We start from the raw sequence: 23,465 nt of genomic DNA on the forward strand, positions 1-23,465 counted from the left end.
ACTAATTTCGAATTTTTAATTCTATGGGGGTCGCGGGTCACTTAATTTTTATAAAAGGGGGTCGCCACTCGAAAAAGGTTGGGAACCACTGAACTAGAAACATCAAAAATTTGAAGCCACCCAATACAAGTACTAGGAAAATATATAAATGCTCTGCACTTTCAGCTACATTAAACACTTAATATTCAGTTTTCTTGGTATTAATAGTACAGAAGGTTTATACTATTGACAACTTATTATTGGATTAGAAACTAACAATTACTAGGAGTTCTGATTAACATTTTGTTATTAATCACCAAAAGTTTTAAATAATTTCCTTGTAATTATTTTTTTATAAATAATACTAACGTTTGTTTACTTGTTTTTGTTTCATTATGTATTCATTCTATTTTCTTGTCTTTCTATCATTTAATTATATAATTACCTCCCCTTAAGTAAATTATTGTTCGTTATTTCCCCTGATAAAAAAGTTCTACGCGCGAGATACTTTGATAGAAACAGAAGACGACAGCAAACCGCTGTGAACTGTGTTACACCTTGGTGCACTCTCGGGACTAACACCAATAATCTGTGGGCATTTCACCCCCACTTCACCCCACCCCCGCCTCTCCCTAATTCTTCAGCAGGTCTTAACACAAAAAAATCACCAATCGCTCTCTAGAGGGTATCGCACGGGCACACGGATCAGCGCGGCGAGAGTACACCCCAGTAGCACGTGCATCAATCATTGACCAGCTGGGTGAAAAACACAATCAGCGCCGTGGTAACAAGGTCGGTAACCGGATCTGTTTGACACGTGGTAAGATAGCCGGACCCGGTAGACGGAACATTTAGCCGGACCTGTTAGCCGGAACACTTAGTCGGAACACTTAGTAAACCGGATCAGGGAGCTAGCCGGACCACTGAGTTAGCCGGATCACTGGGTTAGACGGCGCCGTAATACAGATCACTGATTTTACTGATAAATACTGACTTAGCCGGACCGCTAAGCTAACTTCGCCACTGATTTAACCGGACCCTTGAAAACTAGACCATAATTAGCCCACTAGTAAACCGGACCACGTAATGAAAGAGCTTTTCTCTTAGCATCTGTCACGTGATACCCGTCTCACAGCATCAATCATGCATGTGTTCATAAGCCGTGGGCGCCATGTTTCTTGTCGTGACGTCACACATTATGGAGGTAACCTCTGATCAAAATCTCCCTCCACCCCCACCCGAACAAGATAGTAGAGATGGCTTACAGTAATGTTATATTGGGTTATGGCCGAGCCTGAGGGAATGATCTGTTTCAGCTGTCTCTTGTAGCTTTCTATAATTCATGATATTGTGGTTCTGTCAATAAAACAGCAACATGGGATCTATAAATAGCCAGATCTAGATCGTGTACAGCAGGGGTCTCCAAAACTTTTCAGACCGAGGGCCGCATTGACTATCAAATTACAGTTCGGGGACCAGAGTTTCCTCAAGGCCTATCTTCGGTGTTATGGAGCCGCCCCCCCCCCCCCGCCAAAAAAAAAACGTCCACCGCCCCACCCCCCACACTAAAATATATAATTTATATAGAAATATATACACATTTCAAGAGCCGCCCCCCCCCCCCCCCAGAGAAATAAAATCTGAAATAAACATGGTCGGGGGCCGACAACACACTCGAGGTCCAAGTTTGCTCTCAAATTACTCTTCACGTATTCTACATTTATGGTTGGGCCCGTGTGACCTGTTTAAATTCGCCATCTACACCACAGGACTCAGTACACTGCTAATGTCCATAAATTTAGCACTCACAGCTTGCTGATGAATAATAGAGTGCAGGAGCATTGGTTGTAGAATATTTTCCTTATTCGCTTGTCCAACCAAGCCTTTCTTTATGGTACTAATGTACTTTTCCACATTATCAGTCAACTGAGGTTAGTCCAGTCCAAGTTATAATCAGCAAATGTTTTCTTTAACTCATTGAAAATATCCTCTCCACTAACAGTGCCATACATATTATATAGGGAAGCCAGCTCTTGTGTTATGTTCATGTCTTCATCCACACCCCTAATGAACACAAGCAGTTAAGAGGTGGAACAGCTGTCCAGCGACTCATCCATTGCAATTAAAAAATAGTGAAATGTGCTTGCATTTGTCGCTGTTTTAGTCACGATGTTTTCACCCTTGTCTGCAACACGGTATGCAAGGATAGTTGCACCCAAAGCTACATTTTCAAATTGTTTTGAATTTTCTGGCAAACTTCCCCAGCCACCTCTAACAGGCATTTTTTTCCGTGGACAAAAGGATCCCCGCGACTTACTTACCAGCCCTATAGACGACACGACCTGAAAACCTATTTAGCTAATTAAGTCGAGATGTCTGACGAAGTCTAATTTACCAAATTGACAAGTTCCTCGACCTTAGACAATTCTGGTCGCGAACCGTACACTTCACTCCCGTTCGCGCATGCGTCAAGATAGCCGTATTCGTTGGTAGAGCTCTTCATCCAGAGTCAACAAGTTTTTGACCAGATTTTAGTCGCGTGGTGGCCTAGGTCACCTGAGTGATGACGTGTCACACAATATGATGACGTGTCACACAATATGATGACGTTTCTCACACGAGTCTCGCTTGCACGGAATCACATGATAACCTCGCGGTTGATTGACGTCACGTAACGGAACTTATAAGGTACCGAAAGAAATTTCGCTCGTAAAAAAAAAAATAATTCCTGAGGCCAATCAATGTTCACTAATATTTAATCTTCATGACCGGCGAGTGTGTTTTCGATCACACCAAATCAATATACCTGCATATCATAGCATTTCTATTTATGCCTTGCTTGTTCAAATCTCAAATCATTCTTTTATATCTTATGGGTGGCATTTCCGTTTTTAAAAATTCAATTTGTTTGTTTCATTTAAGCAGGATAATCGGAGTTACACAGCAAAGTTTTAGAAGAGAAACTTGAGTAGGTTGTTTTAAAGCTTTGACATTTTTAAACAGTTTTGCCAGTTTGCAAAAAACAAATAGTATGGTAAACGTTCGTCCCGATTTGGAGCAAAGAGGGTTTCTTTCAGAGTTTTTTTTTTCTCCAGGAGGGTCGCACTTAAAATTCCCGTTCTGTGTAGAATCATTAAAGTATATATTTTCTGCATACAATTTGATACCTATTTCATTAGGGAGGAGGGGGGTGGCCTGGGGCGATGGGCGATGGGCCCTACCCCCCCCCCCCCCCCCCTTACCGTGAGATATATGAAAGAAACAACTAGATTAACTAGAGCCATCTAAATGTGTGCGTTCGTGCAGCATAAAAGGAAAATATATTCTTACTGATATTGTTTACTTAGGTAAGTGTATACAAATCACAACTGATCTGCATCTTGTATAGATCGATTAATCGATATCCGTTCACAACAAATTAGGTTTCGATGACCTAAAGATATTTGGTATAACGGTAGGTAGCAGCTCTCCCCCCCCCCCCACCCCACTCCCCCCCCCCCCTCTCACGACTTGTGTCTACCCTGAGCTAATGACCAGTTCCTAAGCTAACAACAGAACTTGAGCGCTATTAGTGTCTGGAATTGTTGCTGATTGGTTGGTATTTTTAGACTAGTGGTTTGATTAGATCAGGTCCTAAATGGACGGTCAAGAGGTTGAAGAATGGACAAAATCTAGACTGCCCGGGAAATGCATAATTTGATGTTTCACTGACTGAGAGAATTGGACAAATATAAGTATCGCCGGCTGAGAAAAGGACAAATTAAAATATCACTTGCTCAGAAATGGGCAAATAGCAGCATCACTAACCCAGAATCGGACAAAGAAAAGCGACAACACCCAGAATCCATGCTGTAACCTACATACCGACAAACCTGTGAAGTACCAGTAACCGGAAATGGAATACTCTAGAACCCAGTCTGAGATCAAAGACTGGCCCCACCGTGTTCTTAATTGCTAGTGTTTATTATATTTAAAGACAAGTATTTAGATGTGTAATAAATTCTAGAAACGTATGACATAAACTTAGGGAGAGAATGTAGTGTCTGAGTGCCCATTTCCCACGTTACATTTTGAGCCCAGATTTAATGTAATGTGATCCAATTTACACTTCAATCTATTTTTGTATCCATCTATGTCTTTTATCAAGAAAAGTTTTTTTTCTATATTAATTCATGATAAAATTGGCAATTCCCTGAAACCTTTTAACTCCAAAAGAAAATGAAAGATGGAAAAATTTCAAGATAGAAAAAATAAGTTATTCTGGTTTCAGTAGAGAATATATGTATGTGAAATAGATTTTAGCGAAAGATAAGAAAGGAATTCTGATAAAAATACTTTGTGTTGTTTTTGTCAATGGTTTACCATCGGTGAAAGCTGTCGCTCAATAGACATAGCTATTTAAAGAACTGAATGGACATAACGAATATTTCGCTGTATAGCCCGGGTTTCGATACCGGGACTTCAAGGGCGTCAAGCGTGCGCTCTGCCGCTAGACCACGACATTCCACGTAAATACACGGTTATAAAATGGTAATAATCTTGTTTTTTATCTTCGATTATGATAGTTTTCTTACAAAGGTTTATCTGTTAAATTTGTATAAGTTTTCATTAAAATTTCCTGTTTAAGTTATAGGACAATATCCTTATGGGGCAAAAAACGATTACATTTATTCTGTCTCGTCTTTTTAGTCTTTTTTTTCAAAATCATATTTTATAAAATCGTTGAGGTGTTTACTCGTTTATTTATTCGTGGGATCTATGACAATCGCACGTGAGACACCTACACGAATGCCGTTTGTCTGGAGGTCTTTGGTCCTTAGGCCGTTTGTCCACAGGTCGTTGTCCCCAATGGACGTTTCTCCTTTTGCCCGAGGGGGACAAATGACCGAATGTACAGGCTAATTTCCATCCCGGTATACGTCTGAAACACTGACCAAGATGGATTTATTTAACGTGGATAGGTAAATGACCTTCACATGTCTGACGAACTGATCAAGATCGATAATATTTTTCGTGGATAGGTCAATGACCTTTACATGTCTGACGAACTGATCAAGATCGATTGTATTTATCGTGGATAGGTCAATGACCTTTACATGTCTGACGAACTGACCAAGATCGATTGTATTTATCGTGAATAGGTCAATGACCTTTACATGTCTGACGAACTGATCAAGATCAATTGTATTTATCGTGGATAGGTCAATGACCTTTACATGTCTGACGAACTGATCAAGATCAACTGTATTTATCGTGGATAGGTCAATGACCTTTTATGTCTGACGAACTGATCAAGATCGATTGTATTTACCGTGGATAGGTCAATGACCTTTACATGTCTGACGAACTGATCAAGATCGATTGTATTTATCGTGGATAGGTCAATGACCTTCACATGTCTGACGAAGAAAACAGTAAAAAAATAACTGCAACAACAACGTTGATAAATATAACGACAAGTCTATGTCACGTGACTAGCCACCCACTCACCCCCACCCTTTCCATCTGTCGAGGTCAACAACTTTGTACCTGGGATGTGTTTGACCTAATTAACCGGGTCTACGTCGGGCCCAGCTGGGAGAGGAAATCCTGTTCTTTGATACGCATTCGACGAATATATATATATATATATATATATATATATATATATATATATATATATATATATATATATATATATATATATATATATATATATATGTATATATATATATATATATATATAGATATATATATATATATATATATATATATATATATATATATATATATATATATATATATATATTCAGGCGATACGCTAACCAAATCTACTTTGACAGACTGGCGCTACTATAAATATTGGACACGTACCTTGGGTTAAAAGTGTGATACTTGATGACTGATGAATGTGGACTTGGAGAAGATTAAGTGGTCAATGACCTATAGGTCAATGACCCACTGGTCGATGACTAAATCGAAATCGACTAAATGAATGATGACTAGCTAGACGATGATTTGTAGGACAATAACTAGATGAAAGATGACCAATTGGTCGATGACTAGCTAGGCGATAACGAAATGGTTGATGACCTACCGGTCAATGACCTACAGGTCAATGACCTACAGGTCAATGCCCTACCAGTCAATGACCTACTTGCCGATTACGAAATGGACGATGACCAGCATCTGATGTCAATGTAAACTCTCACACAAACATTGTGATAATCCCTTCTTATCTATTTAAGTATTGGATTCTCTATGATATATCACGCATTGATTAATAATTATAAGCGATCAAAAACGTGGGGCGCCGTGATTTTCTTACAGTTTTTAATACTGTTGACTCTCTACAAGCTCCCTAACAAAAGTCAATAGTATTATCTAATCAATAGTAATATAACTTTTACTTCGGCGCCCCACGTTTTTGATCGCTTATAGTAGAGTGATTGCTTGCATTATTGTGATGTATAGCATTTATTTTCTACTTTTTAGTTCAATCAGAAAACGTGGGTTTTTTAAAACTTTTAATGATTATTATTCAAGGGCGAACCAGGGCTATTGGAGTTGTTTCCCTTGGTGAACTTTTCAAGAAAGGATGTTATAAATCTGGCTCGCTGGGGAGTGGTATTTTATTTATTAATAAAAAAAAATCTTAAAAATAATGTATCAGTGTCTTTCTTTATAAATAGTGCTTGTTTTTTGTTACAACTTAATAATAACAATTTTTAAGGTTTTAATTTATTAATATATTTTTTTTAAAAATGTGTCTTTCTTTTTCAACATTGTTTTTTAGGTTACTAAATAACAATCGTTTAAAAGAAGTTTGTATACCCTTTTATAAAGATTATAATAATGAAATTAAATTGCAAAAAATTAAAATGTTTTTATTAGTAAGAAGAATGTCAATCATCATTACAAAATATAAAAGCGTTATGTTTTACATAAAGTCATCAATGTTTATTCAAAGTTGGCTCGTTATGCTTTTCCCGTTTGTGCCCAAGACACATGGGGCAGATGAAGTAGAGTTCATCTGTTTCAGTGTCCTTCGGCATATGAAGGGATAGTGTGGTCAGCACTATGTCCAGTCGCCTTAGTTTGTTCTTTGACGTGAAGTAGGTACACATCAGAGCTAGGTGGACGCATACAAGTTTTACTCAGTTGAACCCGGATTCGAACTCAAGACTTTCGGGTTAGCAGTCTAGCGCCTCGCACACTTAAAATGTTTTTAAAAAGTAGTTACTCTATCAAACAATGTGGTCAATGAGGTAGATGAAGTAGAGTTCACCTGTTTATCTGACCTCGGCCTATGCTGAAATATTGTGTTCATTAATATATCCAGCCTCCTTTATTTCCCTTAAGTTTCAGGTACCCACAAAATATGAGTGAAAATATGAATGTCCTACTGACTCCAACCAGGTATCTGAACTCGAGATTGTCGTGTTAGCAGTTGTGTGCCCTACAGTCCGACCACGCCGTCCCATTTAAAGAGTTGGCCACAACCCGGAAAAATCAGCGCTAAAATGAATACTAAAGATACATCTAGCACCGGCAAAGCCAAGCCATTTTTAATAACAGAACAGAATCGCCATCATCAAAAAGGAAGAAAGGTGACAGCCCCTTATTAGAGAAAGGTAGAGCAACAAAAACAGCAGTCTAATGAGCTTATGACCTGCGGGTGCTGCTACAAGATGTGCAACACCCTAGAAGAGTATGTTAAACATTACAAAAACCAAACGAATTTGACAGTATACGGAATTTTCCCACACTAAATTCCCACACACTAAATTCTCTCAAACTAAATTCTCCCACACTAAATTCCCACACACCAAATTCTCCCGCACTAAATTTTCCCACTCTAAATTACTCCACACAAAATTCCCCCACGCTAAATTCCCCACACTAAATTCCCACACACTAAATGCTCTCACACTAAATTATCCCACACTCAATTTTCCCTCAATAAATTCTCCAAAACTAAAAATCTCCTAAATCTAAACTCGATACAAAAATAGTCTCCACCGAAATCGCCCAAACATTCAATTTCCCCATACTAGATTCCATCCCCTCCCTCCCCCCCCCCCCCCCCCCCCCCACATGGAACTATTAAAAACAGACACAGAATATTAAGGTTAGTCCCGAGAGGTGTAACACAGTTCACAGCGGTTTGCTCTCGTCTTTTGTTTGTGTCGCGCGCTTGGAACTTTTTTGACAGGGGAAATAACAGACAATGTTTTTTTTGTAATGGGAGGTAATTATAAAATTAAACTATAAAAAATAAAATAAAAAAGTATAAATATAATTGAAATAATAACCTGTAAACAAACGTTAGTATTAATTATAAAAAATTTAATTACAACAACAACATTTAAAATTGTAGTTGATTATTAAAAATGTGTTAATTACAATTCCTAGTAATTGTTAGTTTTTAATCCAATAATTAGTAGTCTCCAGTATCAACCAGCTGTAATATTTATACAAAGAAGGGTTATAAATAAATTATTGTAGTTGGAATCCAGGTTCGTCAGTATAAAATACCTCAGCCCACCCAGCTTTGGTTGGTACTGAGGTCCCAGAATCAGATGAACTCTACTTCACTTGCCCTATGGACCGTCCGGTTAGAGGGTACAGCTTAGAGGGTACATCTCTAGTAATCGAGTCTTTCACTTCCGTCCGCAGCTTAGCGCATGCGTGGGCCGGAACCAGACATGGCACGAGGACTGCACGAGCACGCCCTGGAGTAACAGGACATGGAGCATCCAGAGGCTCGCCACACAGGTCGACTGTGACGCTTTCCAAGGCACGAGGTCAGAGATCGACTGTTGTAGGTCGATGATAGGTGAGTCTAGGGGGTCAAGGTCGTCTAGTGTAGGGTGGCTTAGTATTTGAGTCAAGTTCTGAAACAACCACTGTTACTTTGAAAGTTTCAATTCGAACAAACAGGTAAAATCAATATAATCGATGAGATCATTCACCAACTGACTGGTTTAATCCCCCCTACCACCCCCCTCCCCCTATTTCATTCTTCCAGAAGTTCAATGTAAAAGAATTTAAAATAAAACCACAGTATTATCCTTAAATGAATTTCATGGTAAATTTAACTGGCTTTTAATCATTTCAAATTTGACTTTGTGCTAATGTCGTGCTGGAGGTTAATTATTTATATTCATGAAATGTACATGTAAGGATGTCATTAGAACTGCAGTTTGCTAGGGTTATCGTAAGGTTGGGTATTTATCTATATGAAATTAACATTAAAAAATAGCTTTAAGCACCGTGGTTAGGCAGTAGAAGCAATGCATTGAACAGCAATTTTTCATGTTTTTATACATATTTATAATTTTCTAAATTTCATGAAAATCCCGGTTTTCTTTTTATAATTATAAAATATATTATTAAAATATTTTTGACACTATAATTAAACACTTTAATGCAATTCTGTTGTTTGTTATTTCTAATTGATTTTGTTTTACAATTAGGTGAGTTTTTATTCAAGGGAATGTACTCTACATTAAACGACAATGCTTTTGGAGCAATCATGCTGGTTATCTCCCTTACCATTCTCTGCCTATGTCTGGTCGCCATTATCAAACTGCTGCACTCCCTTCTCCAAGGCCCCATCGCTCTCATCATCAAAAAATTCATCAACGCGGACTTTCCCGGACCGCTGGGCTACCTCACCGGATACCTCGCCATCATTATCGGCGCCGGGTTGACCATCATCGTCCATAGCTCCTCCATCTTCACCTCCACCCTCACCCCGCTCGTCGGCATCGGGGTCATCAAACTCGACCGGATGTACCCTTTGACCCTGGGGTCAAACATCGGCACCACGACCACGGCGATTCTCTCAGCCTTAGCCAACACGGACGGCCTCAGAAACGCGTTACAAGCAGCCTTCTGCCACCTCTTCTTCAACATCACCGGCATCCTCCTGTTCTACCCCATCCCCTACCTCCGCATCCCCATCCCGCTTGCCAAATTTCTAGGCAACTGCACGGCCGAATACCGCTGGTTCGCCATCGTCTACATCCTCCTCATGTTCTTCCTCTTCCCCGCCCTAGTCTTCGCTCTCTCCATCCCGGGCTGGTACGTCCTCCTCGGCGTCCTCGGGCCCGTCTGCCTTCTCTTCATCATCATCGGCGTCATCAAATGCCTGCAGGCTAAACGTCCCCAGAGCCTGCCCAGAAAGCTCCAAGACTGGATGTTCCTACCCCAGCCGCTACGGTCTTTGGAACCCTATGATCGCGCCATGCAGAAAGTCTTCTTCTGCAAGCGGTTACAGACAGACTCGACCGAGAAGACAGACACTGGTGCCACGTCAGACAGACAACCTAACGGAGAGTCCAGCACGCGACTTTAGTATGACCACGTGACATTGTTTACAAAGAAAGTTCGATTCTTGAAAACCTATTTATTCTATATTTGTATCTTGTATATGATTAGATAAATAACATTCGTTTAAATAACATTCGTTTTAGTTCAATATGTATATGTAGCATGTATATAGCTTACAGAATTTTTAATGTGATATATTATTTAAAAGATTTTCTCTGGTAATTTTTAAAAAATAAATAAAATTATTTTTTAGGAATTTTGAGCTCTGTGATCTTGTCATAAGAGTTTTGTGAAATTTTATACATTTTTAATAACACGAAAAAGTTGATTTAATTCTATTATTGCTATCATATTGTTGTCATTTATTTCCAAAATAACTTTACTGGTCCAAACTTAAGGCAGTTGGTACGATAACTGCACGTCGTACTAGGTATTTGAACACTCTGCCTTTGTACCACTTTGATTGAGTTGTCTTTTGACGCGTTCGTGATTTTAACGCGAGGCGATGTTACGTTCATAGTGGCCAACTTAAGCCACCTAGGCCACTTTTATGGAAAGGCAAACCGGGGCCACTTTTATGGAAAGGCCACTTTGCATAGCCCAGATAGAACACTTCAAGCATGATGCTCGTTGACACAAAATGTACGAACAGATCTAGAAATAGAAAAAAAAAACTTTCGATTAAGTAAGATGCCAATTAGTGCCCCCCCCCCCCACCAATATTTTTGACGGCGTGGTCGGACTGTAGGGCACACAAATGCTAACACCTCGGATGGGTCCATGACTCAACTTACGGAAATAAAGGAGGCAGGATATACTAATGAACACACCGAGGTCACAGAAACAGGTGAACTCTACTTCATTTACCTCATTGACCGCCTTGTTTTATAGAGTAACTACTTTTTTTTATCATTTAAACAGTGCGAAGCGCTAGACTGCTAGTGTTTCTTCCAGACTAGGGTGAAAACTAAGCATAGTCAATGTACACGGACCACATAGACCCCAAAAACAGTAAATTTTGTGAAAACCTGGAACAATTACTAACAGATACAACCAACCGGGGACGTCAATTTCGTGGAAGACAGTTTAGACATTGAAGGACCAAAAGACAGAATAATTCGAAACCGCTTAACCGCTGACAAACCACACGCCGACTCAATCAACAACATTAAAACATATTTCAATTTAGTTGACACATACAGAGCGCAATATCCACACACCATACGAACCACCCACGGAAATAACACATCTGGAAATAGATTCCGTCTAGACAGAATTTACGCCCCAGTGAACATGAAAATCAACAAAGTAGAACACCTATTCTCAACACTACAGTTTAGCGACCATACAGCAGTTCTGACAACTTTAAAAAATAAATAAACACAAAGCAAACAAAAACATAACACATACTGGAAAATCAATAATACATTATTACTAGACGAGCGCTACATCAAAACTATAAAAGACATAATGCAATTTTACACGCAGTCTTCATCAAAATTTAACAAAATCCAACATTGGGAAGATTTAAAACAAGACATTAAGCGGGTATCTATTCAATATGCTTGTAGCATTAATAGCGTTAGGGCCCACATAGAAACTAAACTAGAAAAAAAACAACTAAGTATGCTTAAGGGAAAAAAACAACAATAACATAGAACAAATAGACTCAATAGAAACGGAACTTTCGAAAATAAAAGAATATAAATATAGAGGGACACAAATCAGAAGCAAAATAGAGCAGATAGGTTCGGAAAACCAAACACACCACACCCTCATTCTAGAACAAAGCATACAAAGATCAAAACAAATCAAACAAATAATGGACGAAAACAACCAAGATACGACTGAACCAAGAACGATTTTAAAATCGACCAGCGCTTTTTATTTAACTTATCTTCATAATCTTTTCCCCTTCGTGCCCAATACACAAATGGCAGATAAATTAAAGATCGTGTTTCAATCACCTCGACATACAGGGAGATAATGTGGTCAGTACTAAGCCTATCCGCCTTAGTTACCTAAGGTGCGCCAGGTACCCATCAGAGCTGGATGAACTCACGGAGCCCAACATAACTGAGTCCGGAACTCGAGACATTCGGACTAGCAGTAGAAAGCTTTGTGTTTAGTATTATAGCTTAAAAAGTGTACACTTACTTTTGTAATTTAGCGCTTGTGAAAGCTCATAATATATAGGGGATAAGACATGCTTTTTCCCTACTATTTAGTCTTAGATGAAGAAATAAATAAAGCACCGTTATACAAATGACGCAATCCGTCACATTGTCACATGATCCGGAGGTCGATTAATCCTAACCCAGAAGGACAACTCCCCTACCCCCCACTAATGCAAACACCCCCACTCAACTTACCCACAGTAAACCCAATCACACGTAGATTTATTTATATACACACAAACATTCAAATAATTTCCTTTACCTACACTACAACACCACATAATCATTTCTCCCACACTAAATTCCCCCATAATAAATTCCCACACACTAAACCCCCCACACTAAAATCCCCCACACTAAATTATCCCCACACTAAATTCTCCCGCACTAAATTCTCCCGCACTAAATTTCCACATACTAAATTTTCCCACACTAAATTCTCCCACACACTAAATTCTCCCTCACTAAATTTTCCCGCACTAAATTCTCCCACACTAAATGATCCCACACTAAATTCTCGCACACTAAATTCCCCCATAATAAATTCCCACACACTAAACCCCCCACACTAAAATCCCCCACACTAAATTATCCCCACACTAAATTCTCCCGCACTAAATAATCCCGCACTAAATTTCCACATACTAAATTTTCCCACACTAAATTCTCCCACACACTAAATTCTCCCTCACTAAATTTTCCCGCACTAAATTCTCCCACACTAAATGATCCCACACTAAATTCTCGCAAACTAAACGCTCCCACACCAACAATCTCCCAAATCTAAACTCGATACAAAAACAGTCTCCACCAAATTCACCCAAACATTCAACTTCCCCATATTAGATTCCATCACACACCTCCACCCCCGAACCCCCCCCCCCCCCCCACGCACACCACATGGAACTAAACCAGACTCAGAAGATTAGTGTTAGTCCCGAGGGTGCACCAAGGTGTAACACTGTTCACAGCGGTTTGATCTCGTCTTTTGTTTGAGTCAAAATATCTCGCGCGTGTAACTTTTTTGTTAAGGGAAAAAATAAATATGGAGTTTTTTCAAGGGAGATAATTATACAATTAAATGATAAAAAGAAATGGAAAAAATAATAATATATTTTTAAGCCAAAACAAATAAACAAACATATGTATAAATTATAGAAAATTAAAATACAAAAAAGGTATTTCAACTCATAGTAATTGTTAATTGTTAATCGAATAACTAAAAGTTAATTTTTAATATTAATACCGAGAAAACTCATCAAGCATTGTTCCATGGAATTTTGTGTTTTCTCAAGATATTTTCTTTTGCGTGAAGATTCTATATATATATGTTTTTTTTTCTTTGATTAGAAACATACATCACGACAAGAAACATGGCACCCACGGCTTATGAACACATGCATGATTGATGCTGGGAGACGGGTATCACGTGACAGATGCTAAGAGAAAAGTTATTTCATTCCGTGGTCCGGATTACTAGTGGGCTAATTATGGTTCAAGTTTCCGGTTAAATTAGTGGCGCGGTTAGCTTAGCGGTCTGGCTGAGTAAGTATTCCTGCTACCGCAGTGGTCCGGCAAAAATCAGTGATCCGGCTTACGGGTACGGCTAATTCAGTGGTCCGATAATCAGTGTTCCGGTTAACTTATTGATCTGGCTAACTCAGTGGTCCGGCTAGCTCAGTGGTCCGGCTAGTTTAGTGATCCGGCCAATTCAGTATTCCGGCTATTTCAGTGGTCCAGCTTACGGGTTCGGCTAATTCAGTATTCCGGCTAACTCAGTGGTCCGGCTAAATCATTAGTCCGGCTTACGGTTCCGGCTAACTCAGTATTCCGGCTAACCCAGTGATGCGGCTAACTCAGTGGTCCGGCTAGCTCCGTGATCCGGTTTACTAAGTGTTCCGGCTAACTCAGTGTTCCAGCTAACTCAGTATTCCGGCTAACTCCGTGGTCCGGCTAACTCCGTGATCCGGTTTATTATGTGTTCCGACTAAGTGTTCCGGCTAACAGGTCCGGCTAAGTGTTCCGTCTACCGGGTCCGGCTATCTTACCACGTGTCAAACAGATCCGGTTACCGACCTTGTTACCGCCGCGCTGATTGTGTTTCTCACCCGGCTGGTCAATGATTGATGCACGAGCTACTGGGGTGTACTCACACCGCGCTTATCCGTGTACCCGTGCGAATGCCCTGTAGATAGCGAATGGTTTTTTTTTTTTTTTTTTGTGGCGCCTGCTGAAGAATTAGGGAGAGGCGGGGGTGGGGTGAAGTGGGGGTGAAATGCCCACAGATTATTGGTGTTAGTCCCGAGAGTGCACCCAGGTGTAACACAGTTCACAGCGGTTTGCTGTCGTCTTCTGTTTCTGTCAAAGTATCTCGCGCGTAGAACTTATTTGTCAGGGGAGATAACAAACAATAATTTAATTAAGGGGAGGTAATTATATAATTAAACGATAAAAAGAAAAGAAAAAAGAATTAATACATATTGAAAGAAAAACCAGTAAACAAACGTTAGTATTAATTATAAAAAATTAAACTACAAGGAAATAATTTAAAACTTTAGGTGTTTAATAACAAAATGCTAATCACAGCTCTTAGTAATTGTTAGTTGCTAATCCAATACTAAGTAGTCAAAAGTATCAACCAGCTGTACTATTAATACATAGAAAACTATGATAGTTGTATTGCACGGAAAGCGATATCTCAAGCATTTATTCCATTTCTGGTTTCTCATAATCAACACCTAGCAAACAAACATGCGCAGCAAAGTCGGATTCAGACAAACCAGCTGCATCAACAGCCCAAAAAACGAACACTCTGCTCTCGTTCTCGGATATGGACATTACTACAACTTTCAAAAGGAAGAAGGAAGACAGCCCCACAGAAGAAAAGAATAAAAACAAAAAGTAAAAAATGTATTTTCGAATTCAATCACTGCAGGTTCTGCTTAGAACAATATAAATCACCCCGGGAAAGGGAAAAGCACGAACGAAGTGTCCACCTCAGATACTTACAGTGTGATCTTTGTGCAGACAAAGGGTACCACTAAGACATACGCAAACACTTTGCAGAAAATCATCAAGAAGTAACGATGTATGACTGTAGAGATTGTACCGTATCCCTCCCACTAGAGAGCATGAGGGCACATACAAGTGTACACCATTAGAAAAAATAGGTATTTTAGACGTTTTGTAAACGCTTATGTATAATTGAAAGCAATGCCATGTATTGAACTATAAAGAAAAAAAAAAAAATTTCTGGTTTCTCTTCACATCGAGTAAATCTTTCGCATTTTACTAAAGATTTCTCGGCCTTTTGGCAAGAACAAGTGATAACCTATACCAGGGGTCGGCAACCTTTTGAAGCTGAAGAGCCAAAAGTTACAATTTTCACAATTTCCCTGGTTTTAAAGAGCCACTAATAATATTTTTATTTCAAGTATTTTATTTTTTGATTAAGATTATTAGTATTTGTGTAAGGAGCTGGAGAGCCGCATCTTGACATCAAAAGAGCCGCATGCGGCTCGCGAGCCGCAGGTTGCCGACCCCTGACCTATACTCATCCAACAATGTCACAGCCTAGCTTGACGACATATGCAAATAAAAAACGTTTTAATAACAAGCTTTTATGTAATAATGCACTAAAAAGTAGAAAATAAATTATACATTACTATTTAAATAACTATAAAGAAAAGCGTGGGTGTCTTCCTTAACATTAGCAAAGGTTTCCAATAGATACAAAAGTGGCCCACGCTTTTCTTTATAGTTATTTAAATAGTAATCTATAATTTATTTTCTACTTTTTTGTGCATTATTACATAAAAGCTTGTTATTAAAACGTTTTTTATGAATTTTTTTTCAGTACTTTACATGTTTTATTTACAATAGAGTAACTTGACTAAAAACCATTGCGCGCCTACTGAACGTGATGGCGCGCCTACTGAAGAAGGCGCAGCTATTGAACGTGATGACGAGTGTGGTGTGGTTGGATAGACATGCCTATTGATTCGGTCCAAATTTTAATTAATTCATAAAAAATTAATTAGGCATCCAATTAATTCAAATTTAGTTTCAGATTGCATTGTCTTTATGTCTTGACCCACGTGCCAAATGTGAATCGTATCGGTCAAGTAGAAGTGTCCGAATTTTCACTCCAGCGTTTCTATCTAGACTGACGACTGACGACAGACTGTCGACAGACTGTCGACAGAGGAAGTGAGTTAAATAAAAGCTTGTAAAAAATAGCACCGAACAACTAGTGCTATGTTAAGGATCCGCTGTCCTTCCACCCGCCACATACAGAATTGAACTTAATATATTAGATTTATTCTCTTCTCTTCATGTCATATGAAAAACTTACCAACAACAACAAAAGTGTTGCCCCCTATGATGTTCGCTCTAAGGCGAGAGATGGAAGAGGACCCTTCCTGTCTACGGTTGGGGTGGTTAAATGAAATCATGGGTCCCACCCTTTACTGCAACAGACAAGTCGACAACCATCTCTATCGAACAATCGGAAGAAGCAGCATCAGACATCTTCGACACTACTACAACCTCAAAAGTAGTGATGCAAGTCACCATCAAATCCTATGGCCAGCAAAACCTTCCCGTTCACATACTACGCAGTCTAATCAGCCCACATCAGAATCTGCTGCTGGACTATGGACGAGCAGATACTTGATATTTCTTGTCCAACCAATGTAGCAGATCTGGACAACACCACAAAACAACATGGACACTACACACTGGAGTTTTCCATGGACACCTTAAAGACAGTGTCTCTAAAGTATCTTATTACGACGCAGTATCGTATCGTGATGTAGTATCGTACCGTAGTTTGTATCGTACCATGGTACAGTGTTCAACTACACCCCATTACACCCACCTGTTCTTACTGATGACTGTATAAAAAGTCACAGGAAATAAATTCACATAAACGAAGTCAAAATTTTTTTCAGGTAGAAAAGTTACAGAAAAAAAGTCACTGGGAAAAATGCTGTCGAAATAAAAAATCACAGAAGGAAAGTAAAATACATGTTCTATATAAGTATCGATTTACTCGTAGAAAAAAAATGTAAAACCTATCACGTCAACGCATGTAACGAATGTTTTAAAAAACATATTTATACTTTTTAAAGGAATTATAGCATTATTATATCTTCCAATACTAATTTAGCTTTCATCTCATTAAATGAAAATACCATAGGATAATTTACATAGCCTCAAGCGTTGTTGCATATAATTTAATACCCGATAAAAATTACAACTAAAGTAAGTTAACGAAATGTAGGAATACAATTGTGTTTTGAATTATTTTTGCCACAGGCCTCTTGTAGGTAATCTATCGTTTTGGGTCGTTACTGTCGGTTTTTGTAACGTGTCGGCATTTAGCCTTGACCGCATGTTTTGTGGCGAGAATGGTTTATGAGATGGTGCTGGTAAATGGGGTTGAAATTTTAATGATACAGCAGATCATACCAGCTTCGTATTCTCACTATTCGGGCTAATGCAATGTCCATATTAAAAGAAAAGCATTTTGAATCCATATTTAAAATGTTTCGGTTGGAAATTATTTTCCATCTTGAAAAATCCTCAGGATACGTATTTCAGACTAAAACAATTATACAACTTACTTTTTAATTCATATGACTTTTTGTTTGTGATTTTTTAATTCCTACAATCCTCGTAACTCACCATCCATTACCGCCCCCTTTAACTACACCCCCATCTAATCCACCTCTAACTACACCCCCACCACAGCCACCTCTTACACGCAACCACACCCAACCCTAACTAAACCCCCATCACAGCCACCTCCTCTATGCCCCCATCACCCTCTCTCAGCCCGTCTACATCTACATAGTCTGGTCTGTGCTGATTTAAAGACGGTCGTATGGAAAACAAATATTTTAATTACACAAAAAAAAATATTAATTTAATTTCCTTTTTTCTCATGTCTGATTTGAAAGTCTGTTAAAAATACGTTAATTACAATTTTATATTACAAAATATATACGAAATAGATACCTCTATTTTGATAACTTTAGTTTTCCTTAATGTATTTTTTGCATATCTAAGACGGGGTTGGGTTAGGGGTGTTGGGTATAGTGAATTATTTAGGGGTGGTATTATTTAAGGAAGGTTTAGGAATTTTGTATTCATTAACATGTTTTGTAATGAAAAAGTGTGACGTCATCATTTCTTCCACCCCCTCCCCCCATTGAAAAAATGATTCAAAAGTTGACACATAAAAAGTACACTATAAATAAGACACAAAAGTTACACTTCAGAAGTTACACTTTTAAGATAAGTTATACTCCCAAAAGTATCACTTCCAGAAAATGACTCAAAAAGTGACACCCCAAAAGTCACACTCCAAAAAGTGACACTCCAAAAAGAAACACGTGACCTCCCACAAATTGACACTCCAAAAACACACCCCGGAAAAGTGTCACGTCAAAAAATGGCAGACATGTGACACTCTGTTGATCAATTGCGGGAAGAATAATTTCAACAAATGTCAGCACAACGTCACTTCAATGACACGAGTTAATGCCCTTATTGTCAATAAAACCAATTATATTCCATATTTCGTTTCGTTTACTTGATTTTCTCTTCTTTGCTGCCGATAGCATTGCAAGTTTTTAAATTTGGAAAATACAAAAAAAAAAAAAAAAAAAAAAAATGAACAATACAATTTAGCCCAAATCCAAATGTCTTTCAGATTTTTGTGTTCAATGTCAAAAAATACAATTTTCTAGGATATTATTTTTTTTTAATACTTTGGCTTTCAAACAATTTAAACGCTCCATCAAACTACAGCTCAAGCCTCCATTGAACATTTCTGGAATTATGTGGAGATAGGGGTGGGGTGATAAAATAATAGGGAAAGGGGGGGGGGACGGAATAACAAAAAAATCTAAAGAGGGAGAGACGCGGATTTACCTTGTGTAGTTTAAAAAACAGCAAGTAAAGAAAAACACAATGGGTGGCTATCACGTGACATGCTAATCGGGTCACATGACTTGAACTAGACCAATGGGCTTGAGGTGAATTGGTGAAAGGTGTAAGAAGTTGTTTGATTTCAATGGTTTGAGGTGAATTGGTGAAAGGTGTAAGAAGTTGTTTGATCTCAATGGTTTGAGGTGAATTGGTGAAAGGTGTAAGAAGTTGTTTGATCTCAATGGTTTGAGGTGAATTGGTGAAAGGTGTAAGAAGTTGTTTGATCTCAATGGCTTGAGGTGAATTGGTGAAAGGTGTAAGAAGTTGTTTGATCTCAATGGCTTGAGGTGAATTGGTGAAAGGTGTAAGAAGTTGTTGGATCACAATGGTTTGAGGTGAATTGGTGAAAGGTGTAAGAAGTTGTTAACTTACTCCCACCTTCCCGAGTAGCAGCTATTTTACAAACAAATGTAAGTTTTAATTAAATACACATTAACATACTTTACATTCACGTCGTTAAAAAATAAGTCATGCCAACGTCACATTAGATGTTTTAATGAGGTTATTAATTAATTGATCAAAAAATAAAGTCAATTAGTTCATCAGATAATTTCTCCATCATTTCATATCCAGGGGCGTAGCGAGGGGGGGGGGCAAAAAATAGCAAAATATATAGAGAAAAACTCGAGGGGGGGGGGGCAGCAAATCGAAAGTTTGAGGGGGGGGGGGTGCAAATCGAAAACTTGAGGGGGGGGGGGTGCAAATCGAAAGTTTGAAAGTTTGTCCCTGGGAAGGGTCTCTATGCCTCTGGGGGGTGACACCATTAAGTGCCGCACCGGGTGACACCCGACCTCGCTACGCCACTGTTCATATCTATATTTACCTTCGCCCTTACAACCACCGCCCACGACACAACGCCCACAACACAAACTCCGCTATGATCAAATCCCCCATCTTCCTCTTACCAAAACAAAGCGAAAGAAAAAAATAAAACCACTAGTAAATACTTCACCGACCGTTTCCGATATGGCGGAACTATTTTTTTTTTTATCGATGCGGGCTTTTGAGATGAGCGATTATCGCTGTGAAGGATAAAAATTACCGGCGATTTATCCGGAAAACGCATTAATATTTTATCCCGCGCGTGTATGCGTACTGATCATGTGGATTGAGAAAACGCATTTTTGGCGATTCGCTTCGTTTTCGCGTTTCAACTAAATTTTATGGACCAGATTCATGAGCCTAGTAAAAATCTTATAATTTATTCAGTATTTTAAACTATATGAAAGGTATTTTTAAATTGAAGTCGGTCGTTCGGTGGGTTACTCTAAATTGAAACATATAAAAATAATTAGATGAAATGTTCAACACTGATGATACTAAATAATTTTACGTCTTGGTCTTGTATGTACTTTACATGTCTCTCTAAAGAGTTGCAGAAAAAGTTTTTTTTTTTAATTATTAGTTTGTTTTTCTAAACGCTTCGCTAACAAGGGTACAACTCCTATTACGTGTGCTGTTTATTATGTGCTTGACTGCTAGCCAGAAGGTCTCAAGTTCGGATCTCATTCCCGACTGTCCCTGAGTCCACCCAGCTCTGATGAGTACCCAGCTCATGTTAGAGAAAGTAAAGCCCGCTAGTCATAATGCTGACAACACCACCCCTTCATTGACCGTCTGCAGGACACATATGAACCCTACTTCATCCACCCAACGGATCATCAGGTTTGAAAGGTAAACATTACTTTTAAATTCAATTAAACGTCACCCAACTATAAATATATCAAGCGTGTTTTGATCTTTATCAATTAATCAGTTGGTCAATTAATTCCTAATTAAAATTTGTATTTACAGGTCAAGTTGAACAAAGTACGTATTTTGATTAATTAACGGATTAATTTATTAAAAAAAAATGATTAAAAATTAATAACAGTAAACTTTCTTTGAAAATGAAATCTCTATAAAAAGGTATAAATATTTCATTGATAACAAATAATTAATATTTCAAATTTTGAAAACCAGGTTAAAAATAATTTAAAATAAAAATATCATAGAAAGCTAAACGAAAATATGAAATTATTTTTAACATTCTATTCACATAAATCATTAAACTTAACGTAAAAATGTGGCCGCTGAGATATTTATGCTATTCGGAGTCCTACTTGACTCCGAGTAGAATTTTTTATTTACATAAAAATAGAACTATGTGGAGTTTAAAATCTAGAAGTTTCGATGAGAAAAGTCTGGGCGGATTTGTCAAGATGACCAGGATGTCGTCGTTAAACCCCTTAAGGGGGCAGTATCACCCAGACTAAGGGAGGGAAACAAAAACTATCACCAAAAAAAACTATTTGACATACACATGTCAAATTTTTACAGCAATAGTAACGTTTCTTCTGCTATAATACAGTATATAAATTGTAGGGTATATGTATGGCAATAAATTGTCAAAAAATTATTTTGTTAATATTTTATCACATTTTAAATTTTTTGTAAACATTTTTTCGAAACCATAAGTAAAGTACATAAAATTTGGTATAAACATTCCTTGCGTTATTGGTTACGTCCGGGACTAAGATAATAGTATTCTATTGAGAGATAAATTTTCTCTGGTTTCTCTTCACATCGAGTAAATCTTTCGCCTTTTACTAAAGATTTACCTCGAGTAAATCTCCATGTCATCCCCTAGCCTGATGACCTATGCAAAAATTGTCGAAACCAGCAGAGGGGTTGCGCCCTCGGATGTTCCCCCTGGGTCGAGAGACTTGGGGAGGAGCCACCCGGACTACGGTTCGGGTGGCTTAATGAAATCCAGGGCCCAACCCTTTTCAGCTACAAGTTCAACCACTCTAACGATCGAGTTACCCGAGGAAGACAGTCCAGACTTGTTTCCCAGCCAACCGAACACAGTCATGCAAGTTGAAATTCAGACAAATGGACACCCAAACCTTAGAGGGCATATCATCAGGAAACTGATTAGCCCTCACCAAATTCTACTAATGAATTACGGCCGCAGCGATACTTGGTACTTCTCGTCTGACAAATTCAACGTAGCAACAATGGACAAAACGAGTAAACAACATGGGCCCTACACTCTGCACTTTACGATTTATCACAAAGACAAAGTCAATGGTACCCTCAGGTGGGTCCCGCCAACTTTAGGAAACGACGCCCTACTAAAAGCGCTAAGAATCATCAGCAAAAAAGAGCCAACAGTGAACAACATTCCTTTCACAAACAACCGCAGCTTCACCATATTCTCAGACACACCGAGCATCATACCACACTACATCAAATTCAATTACAAAAACAGACCGGTCAACATACTCGTGGCCATACCAGGCAGACGTCAAGCTTGTCAATCATGCGACTCAACTCAACACTGGACAAGCCAATGCCTCCTATCCCCACAAATAGCTGAACCAGAGCCAATTAGAATCACACCCCCTCCGCAGCAGCCAACAGCATCCCAAAATCAAACGAACCAACAAGTTGAACCAACCGCAAAACCCAATGATCAACTCACAACACAGGATACAGCAAAAACTGCACCAACACAACTCGTGCTCCCAATAGCACCTTCAAACTCATCAGGGAAAGTAACAACCCCAAGCACAACTGCAGCTCAAACCCCAACCAAGAACTCACCAATATCTCAAAACAAAGAAATAAAAAACCCAACTACTGGAACAGACCAAGGCCCGTCATCGAAAAGGAAGAGTGAAAATAGCCCCACGGAGCAAGAAAATAAAACCAAAGAACAAAAATGCGAGGAGGAATCTTATTACGACTGTGACTACTGTACTGAACACTTCCCAACAGGGAAGGAAGCGATACAACACGAGAACACAACACATACGAAGCTGAAACGATGCACCATCTGTAAAGACCGAAAAATACACAACAACATAGGAACCCACTATCGGACTTCTCACAAAAATGCAACCATTATACAGTGCATCCCATGCGAAATATACCTCACCGAAGAAGGCATGAAGGCGCACATGGCACATCATCACCCTATGTCTTAACTAGAAACAATTTTAGACGTTTTGT

At 38.7% G+C, this 23,465-nt stretch overlaps 1 protein-coding gene across 1 annotated transcript; it reads left to right on the top strand.

Moving 5' to 3' along the window:
• The first annotated feature begins 7,481 nt into the window (after positions 1–7,481).
• LOC131949620 (sodium-dependent phosphate transport protein 2B-like) lies at positions 7,482–10,321 on the top strand. The gene is made up of 3 exons (XM_059311464.1): positions 7,482–7,568; positions 8,638–8,797; positions 9,438–10,321. The coding sequence occupies exons 1-3, from the start codon at positions 7,482–7,484 to the stop codon at positions 10,319–10,321; spliced, it is 1,131 nt and encodes a 376-aa protein (XP_059167447.1).
• The last annotated feature ends 13,144 nt before the right edge of the window (positions 10,322–23,465 follow it).

The sequence above is a fragment of the Physella acuta genome, unplaced genomic scaffold (assembly GCF_028476545.2).
Source record: "Physella acuta isolate Inbredline_101_S28 unplaced genomic scaffold, ASM2847654v3 ptg000705l, whole genome shotgun sequence".
In the NCBI taxonomy this organism is placed as follows: domain Eukaryota; kingdom Metazoa; phylum Mollusca; class Gastropoda; family Physidae; genus Physella; species Physella acuta.